The sequence below is a fragment of the Melampsora larici-populina genome (assembly GCF_000204055.1).
Source record: "Melampsora larici-populina 98AG31 unplaced genomic scaffold MELLAscaffold_1, whole genome shotgun sequence".
In the NCBI taxonomy this organism is placed as follows: domain Eukaryota; kingdom Fungi; phylum Basidiomycota; class Pucciniomycetes; order Pucciniales; family Melampsoraceae; genus Melampsora; species Melampsora laricis-populina.
Window position 1 is genome coordinate 1,719,914 of NW_006768765.1, and position 15,431 is coordinate 1,735,344.

Sequence of the window (15,431 nt, forward strand, 5' to 3'; positions counted from 1 at the left end):
GAGCAAAACCTTGTGCACATAATCTAGCTTTGAATTTGATCAATTCACCATCTCCACCCATTTTCCTCTTGAAAACCCATGTCGTTCCGATTGCATTCTTGCCTGGCGGTAACTCACACAAATCCCACACATGTCTTCGATCCATATTTGCAAGTTTGTTATCTATAGCCTTTCGCCAATCAAATGCATTGTCAGACTTTAGTGCTTGTAAGTATGTTTTGGGATCAATTTCAACTTGAGCTACTCGTGCTGTTACATTAGCGAATTCATGATGATGAGCCATGTATCGAGTGGCTCGAGCCAAGTGACGTTGCGCGATACGGTTCAAACGTCGAGCTTCATGAGAACGATGCCGTTTAGCGTCTGGCGGTAAGATGTTTATTGGATCGATTGCGCTTGAAATGTCCTTGGGTGCTGGAATTGACGCAAGTTGCCAATCCCACTCTCGTTTCCCAGGAATGATGGGTGGGACGATTTCAGGATTTGGAAGATTTGGTACCCGATGTTCAATCTGCATCGAAATGTCTCCGACTCGAACTAGTTGATTGTTCAGTGAATTCGAAGGAAATGTTAATTGACCTTCTGAGTGAACTACCAGTTGATCTTCTGATGAACTTGACGGATCAGGCGTGTCATCAAGTCGCTGGTCTGAAGCTTGTAAAACTCGTGTAAGCGTAGTCTCTTCAGACATGGGATTGTCTGAAGCTTGTAAAACTCGCGGCAACGCAGTCTCTTCAGGCATAGGCGCTTGTGATGAATTTGGATTGTGTGTTGGTCCCGGTGATGTTGAAAGCGAAGAGGTTGTATCATCAATACATGAGTTGGTCGTACTTTCAAATGTTTCTTCAAAACAATTAATGCTTTCCTTATTTGTGATTCCGGGAAAACAATCCACGTCGAATGTGACGTCATGTGAGAAAACCGTCTTTCCAGAATCTAGTCGAATGCGATAGTTCTTCATGCCTAGTTGATAGCCTAAAAGAATGCCTTTGACACTTGTGTTGTCAAATTTCTTCCGGAACTGTTTGGGAACTAACACATATGCACGACATCCAAACGGTTTTAATCTTGCAAAGTCAAACTTTCTTCCAAACCAAAGTTCATAAGGAGTTTGGTCATCGATTTTCTCCATAGGCGTGATATTCTCAAGAAAAAGTGCCGTGCTGACAGCTTCTCCCCAAAAAGAATGAGGAAGGTGAGATTGTAAAAGAAGAGTTTGAGCCTTCTTAGTCGTAGTGTGATTTCCACGTTCAGACACCGAGTTTTGTTGAAGGGTGTATGGAGCACTTAGGTATGAGATTGTTCCATCTTCCTCTAGCCACTTACCAAATTCATTGGAAATATACTCACCACCTTGGTCATTGACCAAACTAACAATCTTACAATTATGCAAATTCTCAACCTCACCCTTGAACTTGATAAAACATGAGAAAGTCTCGGATTTAGATTTCATGATATACACATATTTGTAATTGGTGAAAGAATCTGTAAGCTTGAAATAATAAAGGCCACCACCTTCAGATACAACTGAGATTCTACCACTCAAATCACTGTGTACAACTTCTAATGGAAAGGTGGTTTTTGGAAGTGTACCGGAATATGAAAGTCGATGTCCTTTTGAGAGCATACATTCTTCACATACCCAATGATCCGGCGCATGAACTCCATACATAATGTTTAGCCGTCGAGGATTGGTGTGTCCTGAACCCCTGTGTAAAACGGTGTAATCAGAAAGAGTCGTTTTGTTGCATGTAAGAGAAATTGACGTGCCTAAGCTAGCATCTAATTCAATGATTCTGTTCCTGATTTGACCACGAAAACCAGGCTTGCCTTCCTTCATCATTGCGATTATTCCTTTTTCATGTATAAAGTTATAACCATCATTCAGAAGACAACCCATACTAATCAATGGATTACTGAGATTGGGAACGTGATAAGCCGGTAAAATGATTTCTTCACCCAAAGAGTTACAAATGATATCTCCTTTGCCAGCAATGTGTATTACTCCTCCATCAGCAATAGATACATCAGAATGAGCTTCGACGTAGTTGATGAAAAGTTCGCGATTAGAGATCATGTGATCCGAGCAAGCGCTGTCGAGTAAGATGTTACTGCCGTTTTCTTTATAATGACAAGATAAGGCAGATGTTTCAATTATGTCATCCACGTATGCAGCTTGTAAGACAGCAGTCGTTGCACGTGATCGACTCGGAACATTAGCTGGACGTAAGTTTGGGAATTGAATCCAGCAAGATTCTAATTTGTGACCAGTCACAGCAGGATTGTGTCGACCATTTGAACAGGTGGGATATGGGTACCGTCGACCTGATTGACGTGGTGGTGGTCGACTCGTAGCCAGTGCTGTGGAATTGGAGTCATTTCGGTGTCGCTCGTTGTATTTGACTAGATGAGCGTCGAGAGTATCCAAGACTACCTTCGTCTTTAAAGGACGTTTGGTATCGAGGATGGCAATTGTAGTCTCCATAGTGTTGGGTAACTTGCCGACAATGGTTTCAGACATTAATTCTTGAATGTCTTCGGTGAAGTTGATGCCGCAAGCGTGCATAGTGGCCAGCGCGAATCTCGTATCTTTGATATATTGAGATAGAGATTGATAGATGATTCAAGCAAAGGAAGAATATGCTCTGCCTTTACTTCCCGAAGTCGTGGACTGGAATTTTTCTTTCATAAGTATCCAGATATCCAAAGGTTTACTGATGAGACCTTCGGATTCAACCATGATTCGATACTGTTGACTCATATGAGAGTACATGATACCCGCTGCTTTATGTTGTCGTATAACGTAGGCTTCGTAGAGAACTTTCTGTTCACGAGGAACTGGGAACTCGGTAGGTGGTTCGATGGGTGTGGCTTCGGAGTCGATGAACTCGTCTAAGGTGGCAGACATGAGCGCTCCGGTGATATCACCTTTCCACTCAGGATAGTTGTCATTGTCTAGTTTGACAATGCGAAGTCTAGCTTCAGAAGACGACATAATGATGACAACGATTGAGATGATGAATGAAACGATGAAAAGTGTAGTGTGTGTGTGATGAAAGAACATAGGTCGTTCGATAGTGTGCGATAGCAAAAAAAATTCTGAGTTTTCGTGTGGTGTGACGAGATGATGTGATGCGATGTTATACAGCTAGTGAGCTGGGCTCATAACCAATGAAACTAGCAACCTGTGATTAAGAACAGGTTATTAGCTTTTATAGGAAAGCTAACACACTGATCGAAAGAATCAACAATCTGAGAAATGAAGATTGTGAGACAAAAATAATTATGAGTTCGATGAAGAGAAAAGGTTACATAGATGAAAGTGTGAAACCTTTTATAAGAACTCAAATATGACGTCATTACAAGTTAATGATGTAAGCAAAAGAAAAACTATACGCGCATAATAGAAGAGCGCGTCACTACTATCTCAATTTTTGTGATCTCGAAAAGGGACAGACCTCGACGATCTTCCAACTTCAATAGGGTCACTGTACCTTCAAGTGTACCTTCACAAAATCAAACAACGCGATTCAAACCAAGGTGATGAATGTCATGGGAAAGAAGATGTTGAACATGATCTGATTGATTGTGAAAAATATAGGACACAGCGTAAACATTCTAGACAAGCACTAGTACAAACAAAGCCTTTATGGAGCTTTGTAGATAATGAAAAGTTCTGATCAAACCCGCCACGGACAAATACCCTTTGCATTTTATCCATCAGACAAACTAAACCTCAATTTCACTACAATTTCCTTTTTGTGTTCTATTTGTTTACAAGCCTGGATGATCAAACGGCAGCGAGGTGGGAGGAGGGAATTTGATCCATTGGCATCACAGTCTCAGATTTCATTACTAAGTTGTACCGATGCATCTATTCTATCTTGAACAATTTACAAAACACTTGGTTCCCACATAATTCAAGTTAAAGCATTGGTTTCTACATCAACCAAGTTACTGTTGAGGCAGATGCAGGATTGGAAGTCGTGGATGGGTGTGATGAAATGAAGAATCGACTATAATAGATGAAATCTATTGATATGCCTTTCCATGCCGTACTGATCAGTATAGATCCGTCAGGTTTATCTAATCACAGCTCAGAGATTAAATATGCTATATGTCATGATGACTTACATGAAATTGACAAATCATTTTGGAAAATCAAAGAGGTTTTTTTTCGAAAACTTTTTTTTTTCTAAATGTTGGCAATCCTGCAGATGGGTATGATAATGTGATGCAAAGAAATTCTGCAAGGTCCTCCGGAATCCAAACATCATTGCAATATCTAAATTTTTGTATTTGCCGTCCAAAATTCTGAAAAATTAGATCCAATATAACAATCTAGGAGTCTATACTATCATCCATTCCCATGATCCATCAATGGGACATCTCATCCACACTCGCCAAGATATTTGTCTAAAGATCCAGCTTCTACACAAAGAATCTAAATTTACATCCCAGTATCTTTGCCAAGGTTGCCTTCAATCTCATCAATCCATCCAACCCCATGCCCACCAATCAATCCTTTTACCAAACCTGATTCCACAGATCCCTTGAACACCTTAAACTTGCTTTCAAATTGCATCACATTAGGTGGTGGATCTAGCCTTCTCCAAAATGAATGAAAAAGAAAAGTTAATTTAGTTTGTAGGATTAGAAATGGCAAAAGTTCAATTGGTACATCTATCTCTTCATATGATTTGTCTTGAATAGGAGATAATAGAAAGTATTGTAATTGATGTTGTTTTGCCAATGAGATACACCACCACGTGATATTGATGGAAGCTAGTGCCCATGGATACCTGTTCAAGTCAGTGAATTAGCAGAATGCACGATAAGACGACCTGATCGGGTTATGTGATCTACGCACCAGGACGGTCCTCCATCCACGGCTTCCGCAACAAGGTCTTGAGCTGCCTTTCCATAACGATGTCCAAACAATATCAGAGCATCAAGCCTGTGATTCACGAGTCAAGTATGATGTCAAGTCAGCCAATCAGACTGACCATTGACTTTATCGGATTGTAGTATGAAAAACGTTGACTAGATAACTTACCCTAAAATTGCAGAACCTCGAAAGTCAGTCGAAGGATCTGAACCCTGAAAGCCAATCTGGATTTCATTGAAATGGTTTTGAGAATATTAAACTAACAATCGAGCCAGGCAGTTTGGTTCGCAACAAGTACTCACATCCTGCCATGATTTGGTATGAAGCGATTCGAGTGGCTTCCCTGGCTTGAGCAATTTCCAAAGCTATGTAATCACATCTAGTCAATACATTGTAATATTTCCTGCTGAAAATCAATTTTACTTACGTCTCTCAGTCTTGATGAGTCAGTCGCAGGATTATAGGTTGTATTGGAGCGTGCTAAAACCATCTTGATCGATTGATCGGCGGCTCGGGTCCGATTGAGGCAGAGTACCAACGTAGGAGTATACTAAAGAACCAAGCAAACGAGATTAGAAATGCGATGCCACATCCTTATGTAATATCACGATAAGGAAAAATTACCACTGGGTCTATTGATTTGACGCTTAAAATGGCCAGCGCTACATCCTCTGTGTCGGTGGAGCCAGTGTTCAGAGTTGCTTTTTCGTTCTGTTTTTTAAACCCATCAAGAGAGACTTGAGACCTATTTCAGTTGCCAACAAAGTGTCCAAAGAGCTCACCATCAATGTTACTGAATGTCTCAGAGCCCAATCAATCCTCCAAACCGCCAAACCATCTGAGAGCTCATCAGTTCCAGACCGCGCCCCTGACCCCTCATCATCATCAGGCTCGTCCAGGTAATGTGAAGTAGCCGTCACTCGGGAGGCATGTGCTAATCTGAGTGCACGACCAATTTCGCTAGTGTTGGTTTTAGACTGACTGCAGACCAGGCAAACGCACTTAAAGGCAAACTTGATCGACCGATGTAAGGCAAGTAGGAAAGATGAATAGGGCGAGTTGACGATGAATTGTCGCCATACATCGAGGAAAGTAGGCACTGAGAAATGAAAGACAATGAGAGCCCAGTAGGATGATGGTTGGATGGGCTTGAATGTGGTCCTCGAGTTTGAAGAGCTCATGGTTGAGCGACAAAAACCATCGTGACCTCAAGGTGTGGCCTTGAGCTACGGCCCCGCCGGGCCTATGTCATGGTACCGCGGGCGCTACTTCGCGACGACTTAACGACCTGTGTACGTAACTGACATGGTAACCTGCTCTGTGTTTCACGTGGACGGCCCTCGTTGCGGCTCAGCAGACTTTCTCACACCTCAGCTTCTGACTTTGAACAGCCACCCTCATCCACCATCTCGCCCAAATTTTCCCTAATCGGCTTTTATCCTCTATAATCAAAATCTGAGCCATCCCGAACTCTCGAACGAACAACGCTTCAATCCGCCCTTTGAATAAATAGTTACCATCAATCTACCGCTCGGCCTTCCAAACAAAGTTTTTCCGCCCACTTCAAAATGACACGTCAGTCCATCAATCTATTTTGGACTTCTACATGCCTTATTCGCCATGAAAGTCCTCACGTCGAATCATTGGTCTATTTATTAATCAGGTGGAAATCAAAGAGAAAATGACCGAGCAAAAGCTGCAAAGAAATTAGCTGACCTTCAAAAATCAAAGAACAAAGTTTCGGGTGCAACTTTGACTAAACGAAAAGAAGATGATGCCCAAAAAATGCGCGAGAAACAAGCCGTTCGTTGTCATAATCTCATCGCTTTTTTCGATCCTTATTTGCAAATTAAAGGGGCTAACCTCTGAACTCCTCTTTCCTTCGTACTTCATCATGACAATGCAATTTCAATTTTCGTCGCATAATATCCAGAAAGCCCTTGCTGAAAAAGAGGCCAAAGCAGGAGGAGGTGGTGGTGGAGTCAAATCATGACCATTCGAGTGCTGTACCTATCACTCGCTTTCAATCATTCCAACCCAATTCCCTCCTACAATCAGATTCGAGTCTCAATCCAATCGGAATTTTCAATCAACTTGCTTAAACTCTCCTACCTCGAGATTTGTTTTTAACCAGTCTTCGATGAAGTTCTCTGTTCACTGCTAACAAATAAGATGGCGAAATGGCTCCGGATGGGATCCAAACTGTTTTGGGAGCTAGAAGGATTGTCAAAGACCCGCTTTTGAAAAATTAGGTACACAGTACCGGGATCTTTGTTTAAAACTTGTACACTGAACCTTACTTTCTAAATATTTTCTGCCATTATTCTCTTCTTCCTGGTTATTGATCTTCTGTTCAATTCAAAACCAAAGATATCAGCTACCATTATAGATTGTCGTTTTTTTTCTTTTCTTCTGCCTTACTCTTACTGTTCATAATTCCTAAAATCTTGCACCTGAAACTCACTCGATTTGTTTCCTTACTTGGAAATTATTGGCAAAAACCAAAAACTTCCAATCATGACTTGTTTGAATCCATACTTTCTTCATGCAAAGCCTTCGGGCGGCGTCTTCTGAGGAGTGATGTCTTCCGCTATGAGCTTCAAAATGGGAGGTTGCTATTGTGATGGCCACGTCATCACACATATACAAGACGCTGGGATCACAATTCCTAGAACCAATGAGTTCCTTACTACAGCTATTTCAAATTAAATATGCCTGTCTGACCAGCCTGAATGGGCTGATCACACAATCAGCAAGAAGTAACAAAACTAGATCAGGATCACCTGCAAGCATCTATGTATTCTACTTCTCCCTGTCGTAGAGCGCTACCTGATGTTATGTACAATCTTTGGGAGCAGAAACTGCTACAGGTTTCTAAGCACTGCCGACATATACCACTGTGGATGGATACGCAGTACACAGGGAGAAGTGTGACAGGTCAGCCCGAGCCCCGATCGCTACCCGTCGAGTAGTGGCTCGCCCGGCCCCGAACCGACGGGTAGAGAGACCTCCCAAGCCCGTTCGGGGGTCCCCGAACGAGTTTTTTTTGAAAAATTGTCTGCCCGAACCCCGACCGGGTTCCCCGCCGGGGACTCGCTGGCTGGACCAAAAAGGGTCCCTCACCCAGGTTTGAACACCGGACCGGGTCATTTATCGATATTGATGCCAAATACATTGAAAAAAAGTGTCCACTTGATGTTTAAATTGCACTCAGGGCCTCACATCACAGCCATGGCAGTGCTGGCAAGGTTCCCATGTGCTTGGTAGGGCCTCCCCTGACAATGGACTAGGTAGTTTTTACCTGTGATGGAGTGTTTTAAATACATTTTTTACTCGTCGGGTACCCGGCGGATAGTATTTTTTTCGATTTCTACGCCCGACACCCGACTCGCGGGGATCCCCGATCATCGGGGGTTGTAGAGCCTCCGCCCGAATCCCGGACCTATCGGGGACCCCGTCGGGTCCCCGATCGGGGGGCTGGTCCGGGGCTCAGGCTGAGTGACAGGAGTTCATCCAACAATTTAGCAGAGTTCAAATAAAGCCTGTGTAGTGAGTTAATGAGTAGCTTTAATGAGTTCAGCTATAAGGGTGAGGGAGGGTGGAGGAAGACAGTTTGCATCCGCAGCTTTATTTTGACTTGAATCTCTAACTTATTGATAAACTCATAGCAACGATATAGAAATGTGACTTCATAGGCAAGCTCAAAGGGTAGTCAGTATAGAGACCAGGGGCTCTTGGAAGTGCACTCTCTTTGCCAAAGGAACTGGCTATTGCAAGGTATAATTTGTAACTCCTAACAATATGAAGAAGATTTGAATGTTGAAAATGAAGAAACTTTCAAACAAAAAAAATAGTTAAAACTACAAAATTACAACGCAATAATGAAGCACGCGAGAAAAAAAAGGAAATTTATGCTCCAAAGCCATAAAGTGTTCGGCCTTGTCGTTTGAGAGCGTAGACAACATCAAGAGATGTGACAGTTTTTCGTTTGGCATGTCTAAAAAGGGAGAAAAGAATGAGCGACTGGTGATCATAGGCAAGTATGTAAAGGGTTGAAAGACGTACTCAGTGTATGTTACTGAATCCCGGATAACATTTTCGAGGAAAATCTGATAAAGGCGAACTCAGTTAGTCTACAGGAAACGTAGCGAAGAACAAAGACAAAGGCCAACTCACTTTTAGAACACCTCTTGTCTCTTCATAGATAAGACCGGAGATACGCTTGACACCACCTCGTCGAGCTAATCGTCGAATTGCAGGTTTGGTAATACCTTGGATGTTGTCTCGCAAGATTTTTCGGTGACCTGTTGGTTGATCAAGTTTAGAAGATGAGAAAAGAAGTAGATAATAAGGTATGTTCAAAGGCAATCACGTACGTTTAGCACCACCCTTGCCGAGACCTTTACCACCGCTTTTTCCTCGTCCTGACATGTTGTGTTAAGGTTATTTGGGTTGAAAAGAGGAAAAGTTAAAGTAGGATGTAGATGGCAGTAGAAGATCTGATTTAATTGAGGGATATGGTTTGAGTTGATGAGGGGGAGGTGGAGAAATGAGAAGGGAAAAGGGCTTCTTTATATCCGATGGCACTCATTCTAGCTCAGACGTCTCGCGTCTAAGTCCGCAGGTACAGTCTTCGGGACGACGCGACGACTCCAAAAATGGGGGCAGCTGATTGGTCGAACTGTCAGAACACGGTTGTCTCGGCGCGTCGAGCGCGTTTTGGATGCGCGCCGATCGCGTGCATCGCGTCGCGTGAAACGGAAGGATCATCCAAAGTTCAAACTTCCCTCAGCACTCCTCAGTCTCAAGCAGTATAAATCTCATCCCATTGCACCCCTTCCTTTCTTCCCTCATCATTCACACTTGAACACATTCTTAGACACATTCAACCCACTTTATCATTCTACTCCACCCCAGTCTTTAAATCCAAAATCTTCTCAATGGCTCGTACTAAGCAAACCGCTCGCAAAAGCACTGGTGGCAAAGCCCCTCGCAAACAACTTGCTGCTAAAGCTGCTCGTAAATCAGCACCAGCTACCGGTGGTGTCAAGAAGCCACACCGATACCGGTGAGTTTCTCATCACGATTCTTCATCTTTTGATTATCATCTCATTTTTTCTGTTTGTCAGCCCTGGTACCGTTGCTCTTCGAGAAATCAGGCGATACCAGAAATCCACTGAACTCTTGATCAGGAAACTTCCGTAAGTCTCGATATAACCTCAATGACTCTAATCTCATTCGCTAAGACCTTGCGTTTCCCTATTAGTTTCCAGCGATTAGTTCGGGAAATTGCACAAGATTTCAAAACCGATCTTCGTTTCCAATCCTCCGCTGTCATGGCACTACAGGAATCCGCTGAGGCTTACCTTGTTGGGTGAGTCATGACGTCACTTCTTGCTTTTTCATCTCCAATCTGACCATTCATCATCTCTTCAGATTGTTCGAGGACACAAACTTAGCAGCCATTCATGCCAAACGAGTCACCATCCAGCCCAAGGACATTCAACTAGCACGCAGGCTTAGAGGCGAACGATCATGATTTAAACAGCCTTTCTACCTTTTACTTTTCCTTCGCCCCTTTGCTCTCTTTGTAATATCTACATACGCTCTCGTTTTTGTAAAGTGAAGTCCTTGGTATTTTAATGTGAATTCAACTTGGTCTGCGCTCCTGCTATACAAGAACCTCGTGTCATGTTGCACTCATCCTCAATGAGAAGATTCATAAGAAATGTAACCCAATCAACTTGCTTCATGAATAATTTCATACCATCGCAACCATAGTGCTCGGCCCTACTCAGTGCTCACCCAAGCTGAATAAGCCCTTTCACAAACTCACCCGGGTATCCTTACGAGTCCTTACAACACAGTCGCCAGTGAACCTTTTACCTCGAAAATATGTATCTTCAATCTTTTACTCATGCGGACTGTCAAGGCGGTAGCCAGCAACCCTTGCATGCATTTATTTTGACGCAATGCAGCGATTGATCAAGCAGTCGATGGATAGGCTCTGTCATGTTCCGTTAACAAGCGCATACACCCGCCCATCCCATCGCGTTGATTGAGATATGTACAAATCAGAGATGATCAGCAAGTTTATAAAATGTAAAAAGTCCATACAATCATAATGAATTGCTCACGACAGGATACCTCCATCCACGTTCAAGACCAAACCATCACAATACTGACCGCCCTTTCCACAAAGCTATTGAGAAGACATGAAATCCAAAGCTATCAGTGAAATCCATAGACGGCAACTTCAGATCCGTAGTAGTAAAGGTGGACTTGCATAAAGCACAGTGGCAGCCATCTCTTCAAGTTTGCCTGTGCGGCCTATTGGTATTCCATCCTGTAATGGATGAAATGTATCTGATACAGCAGTCTTTCCACGTCTGTCGATAAGCAAAATCAAAGGAAAGTAAAGCACAGAAGAATGAAATCAGTATCGTACTTATAAATATCTATTTGAGCTGAACACCCAACTCATCACTTGGCTTCCTTGACGTCTAGATATATAACAAAAGTTCATTCAACGTCAGTCGAAATTTTCCTCAAGATCATCAGTAACTCGAACCCGAGAATGATCAGATCTCTTATCGAGAACCAATTTGACTTGTTCTGACCATCTCAGAGGGAAATAAACCAGGTGCAATAGCATTGAATCTGATTCCAAGCCTGCCAACCTCGGTTGCCATCATCCTGTTATTCATGAGCCACTTTTGAGTATCCATTCAACTTTATTCTTTGTTGAAATATGCGGTCAATGAGAACTTACTTTGTCAAGTGATTTGCAGCTGCCTTGGTTGCGTTGTAGGCAATATGATTCGCCGATACTTTGAGCAATCCACCCTAATAAACAATCAAGAAAAAACATCAACTTTCAAATCTAATTTGCTTTCAATTGAAAAACACTCACCACTGAAGTGATATTGATCACCCCACTACGATAATGTTCTTTCTTTCCTTTCTCAAGTAAAGGAAGAAAACAAATCGTAGAAAAATAAATAGCTGATACATTTGTACGCCAAACTTGATCCCATTTTTCAAAGCTATCAGATTCTAGATTTTCAGCTAATTCTTGGGCTGATTTATTTGGTGATACATCAGTATAAGGACCTGAAATTCCTGCATTATTGATCTTTGAAAATCGGGTTTTAGTTCAGGAAAGTCAATTGATTATTGATATAGATCAGTTGGACTCACTAGGATTTGAATTCCATTTGGCTCTTGATCTTCGATTTGTTTGACTACTCTCTTCAAATCGTCCTTTGATGTGACATCTGCTTGAACCCTTTTTTCCCACTCAGATTATCTGATCAGTTGAATCATTCCATCCGATCAAATGTTCGACTTTTGTAGCTCGGTTTGAAATTGACTTACCCAATTATCTTACCAGTAACATGTTTTTGATAATAATTAACAGCCCTAGTCAATACCTCTTCACGACGTCCGGTGATGTATACTAGGATATGCGCCAAATACATTAAGGGTCAGAAATTCAGTAAGATATGGTCAAGTGAGGACAAAATCTATACCTGTGGCGCCGTGAGTCGCGAGTGCCTCAGTACACATCAAGCCAATGCTGATGGAGAACAAAAATGATAGTGAAGGATTTATTTTGTTAATGTTCCGAGATGTCAAAGGATCTCAAACAACTCGATTGATAACTCACCCAGTCCCACCACCTGAAATGACGGCCACGAGACCTTTGACAGAGAAAAGAGATTCAAGTGAGAGAGCTTTGTTGAGCTCTTGATGAGGGTCTTGAGCGGCAGCGTTAGACATGTTGCTTGGGGATACTGTTAGCTCAAGTTGATAGTTCTGGTAGAATGGAAAATACTAGGGAAAGAACGGTCAAGAGAATCAATGCGATTTGAAAAGTAAAAGGTAAATCCTTTTCACTTTGGTATCACCGTCGAACTTCTCTGGCTTATGGAGGACGGTCAAGAGAAGCATCCTAAAGTGAAATCAGAACTCTATTCACAGAATTGTGAAATTGATCAGAAGACCTGAAAATTCGGTCATCGGACGACATCCGTGCACGTTTGAGTGGTGTAGTCAGTCGCCATCATAAAGAGCATCTAGATAGCGGTCTCTGCTCCCAATGGTAAAGGTACCCGTGTTGCCCATCTTTTGCTTCTCTTTTGAAAACTTCAGTCTCTATTTTCATATGTCCACTTTTGGTGCAAAGCGTTTTTTTGTGCGTTGCATGGGCTTTCTTTTGATAAGAAATTAATCTTGATTATTCAGGAGCATACTCATATTTAACAGTGACCTTTGTTTTACATTGTCTTGGACTTGATCAAATGAAATTTTATACTTGTCACAAGAATCTTTTGATAGGTTTAGATTAAGCTTTTTGCAGGGACTGATCATCTTATATGATAATTTGTTTTTTTAATTGATACAACAACGATAAGAAACCTTAGCATCATCTTCTGATGCAAAATGGCTTGGCGCGCTCCATAGACGCTTGACAGATCAACACACAGATGGATTGGTCCTGTGTTTATACAAACGCCAACCAAAATGATTGTTATCGGTCAGTATATTCTACTTGGTTTGGAGGTTTAAACAGTGGAGAGCGCATAAATCATAAAAGGATGTCTGGCATGTATGGCATCGAGATCAATGACTTACAGCAAGATACCCCCATCGACATTCATAACCAAACCATCACAATATTGCCCGCCTTTGCGAAAGAGAAAATATGAATGACTCAAACTTAAGATACGCTGATTGAGTACCATGATCTTAATGAGAACTCACATATAGCACAGAGGCAGCCATTTCTTCAAGTTTGCCTGGACGTCCCGCAGGTATTTTGTACTTTTCTGGATCAAATCTTTCTGATATATCGTTCTTTCCACGGCTATCCAACCCAAATGGAAAGACAAAGCATCAAGGGTCAAGGAATTAGTGTGAGGTTTGAAATGAGCTAGGAGATCTGATACTCAACTCATCACTGGAAGTCTTGGCCGTCTAGAAAAGAGATAATCACAATCGCACAATAGCAGTCAGTCAGTGAGTTTCTGAAGCAGTGATAACACAAAGAGTTGCTTGTGAAGAAGGGGGTTGAAGTGTGCTGACCATCTCAGAGGGGAAAACTCCAGGTGCGATAGAGTTGAACCTGATTCCAAGCCTGCCGACTTCTGTTGCCATCATTCTGTTCAAGTTCAACACCAGTCAAAATTCAGCAATCAATAACTTTTCCTTTTACATCTTTCCTTGATGTTTTTGGAAAATCGTGCAGTCAATATGAACTTACTTGGTCAGGTGAATTGCAGCTGCTTTGCTTGCGTTGTAGGCTAAATGGGATTGTGAAATTTTGACCATTCCACTCTGATATACGACCACTCATTATCAATCAACTATAAGATCGAAAGCTAAAAACAATAGAAAGACTAACGATTGAACTGATGTTGATCACACCACTTCGATAGCTTTCCTTGGTGCCTTTCTCCAATAATGGAAGAAAACAAATAGTCGAGAAATAGATCGAGGCAACATTTGTTCTCCAAACATTATCCCAATCTTCAAAACTTTCGGATTCCATAGTCGAATTTGCCAATTCTTTTCCCGATTTTTCTGAAGCGGTTTCCGAATGAGGACCAGAGATTCCTGCGTTGTTTATCTACAATTTGAACCAGGTTTTAAATCGCAAAATCCACCAAATCAATCCAGACACACAGTCTCTCAGATCTTCGTGCATTTAGGATCAGGAGCGAGTAAGTTGTACTCACCAAAATTTGAATTCCATTTGGTTCTTTACCCTCAATCTCTTTTACTAACTTCTTTAAATCATCCTTGGATGTGACATCCGCCTGAATTCTATCTCACCCAAGAAACCTCGATCAACGCCAACATCCGCCTGGACCAAAAGTGTACCTCTCGGGCTTATATCACGAGTAAACTTACGCAACAATTTGACCGGTGGCATGTTGCTGATAGCTATCAACAGCACGTTTCAACACCTCTTCTCGACGTCCGGTGATATATACTACCAGATGCGCCAGCAACGATCAACATCAAAAAGCAAAGCAAAGCGGTCACGAGAACATGAGAGTGATGTAAAGATGTACCTTTGGCGCCGTGAGTCGCGAGTGCCTCAGTACACATTAACCCAATGCTGATGTAAAACAGTATGATGGAACCGACACATTGCGTTGGTAGATATGCCAATTAGCATGGAATAGAAGCAATAACGCACCCAGTCCCACCACCCGTAACAACGGCCACAAGGCCTTTGACCGAGAAAAGGGAGTCAAGTGCGAGAGCTTTGTTGAGCTCCTGATGAGGGTCTCGAGCGGCAGCGTTAGACATGATGCTTGTGAGAATTGTTGTAGGAATACAATCAAAGCTTCAGATGATGGTTGAACGGTCAAGAGGATGGAATGAGAGCTTGAATAGAAAAGCAAAGAGATGACATCATCTTTTCTTTCATATGATAACTTCTCTGGCTTACCCGAGATCAGTCATTCTAGTTGTCATTGCCGAGACAACAAACGAATCACAAGTTTGATTTGCCATATACTCTTCCCAACTC

General features: G+C 42.2%; 5 protein-coding genes across 5 annotated transcripts; 1 reads left to right on the forward strand and 4 right to left on the reverse strand.

The window, feature by feature from the left end:
- Positions 1-4,450: 4,450 nt before the first annotated feature.
- Positions 4,451-6,069, reverse strand: MELLADRAFT_86923 (uncharacterized protein; the record flags this gene model as incomplete). The annotated part of the gene is made up of 7 exons (XM_007403969.1): positions 4,451-4,802; positions 4,871-4,957; positions 5,057-5,112; positions 5,191-5,253; positions 5,316-5,438; positions 5,513-5,599; positions 5,671-6,069. 7 exons carry the CDS (start codon positions 6,067-6,069, stop codon positions 4,451-4,453), a joined length of 1,167 nt encoding a protein of 388 aa, XP_007404031.1.
- Positions 6,070-8,797: 2,728 nt separating this feature from the next.
- On the reverse strand, positions 8,798-9,319 carry MELLADRAFT_86925 (uncharacterized protein; the record flags this gene model as incomplete). Its single annotated transcript, XM_007403968.1, has 4 exons — positions 8,798-8,885; positions 8,954-8,997; positions 9,065-9,192; positions 9,265-9,319. The coding sequence occupies 4 exons, from the start codon at positions 9,317-9,319 to the stop codon at positions 8,798-8,800; spliced, it is 315 nt and encodes a 104-aa protein (XP_007404030.1).
- A 509-nt stretch (positions 9,320-9,828) lies between these two features.
- MELLADRAFT_86926 (uncharacterized protein) lies at positions 9,829-10,427 on the forward strand (the record flags this gene model as incomplete). The annotated part of the gene is made up of 4 exons (XM_007403566.1): positions 9,829-9,956; positions 10,018-10,089; positions 10,155-10,262; positions 10,325-10,427. 4 exons carry the CDS (start codon positions 9,829-9,831, stop codon positions 10,425-10,427), a joined length of 411 nt encoding a protein of 136 aa, XP_007403628.1.
- Positions 10,428-11,346: 919 nt separating this feature from the next.
- On the reverse strand, positions 11,347-12,670 carry MELLADRAFT_58538 (uncharacterized protein; the record flags this gene model as incomplete). The annotated part of the gene is made up of 8 exons (XM_007403967.1): positions 11,347-11,391; positions 11,509-11,584; positions 11,661-11,734; positions 11,802-12,023; positions 12,089-12,176; positions 12,266-12,347; positions 12,421-12,467; positions 12,558-12,670. The coding sequence occupies 8 exons, from the start codon at positions 12,668-12,670 to the stop codon at positions 11,347-11,349; spliced, it is 747 nt and encodes a 248-aa protein (XP_007404029.1).
- An 851-nt stretch (positions 12,671-13,521) lies between these two features.
- MELLADRAFT_51312 (uncharacterized protein) lies at positions 13,522-15,208 on the reverse strand (the record flags this gene model as incomplete). The annotated part of the gene is made up of 10 exons (XM_007403966.1): positions 13,522-13,577; position 13,620; positions 13,655-13,747; positions 13,976-14,051; positions 14,154-14,227; positions 14,295-14,519; positions 14,629-14,716; positions 14,804-14,885; positions 14,968-15,014; positions 15,096-15,208. The coding sequence occupies 10 exons, from the start codon at positions 15,206-15,208 to the stop codon at positions 13,522-13,524; spliced, it is 855 nt and encodes a 284-aa protein (XP_007404028.1).
- Positions 15,209-15,431: the final 223 nt, after the last annotated feature.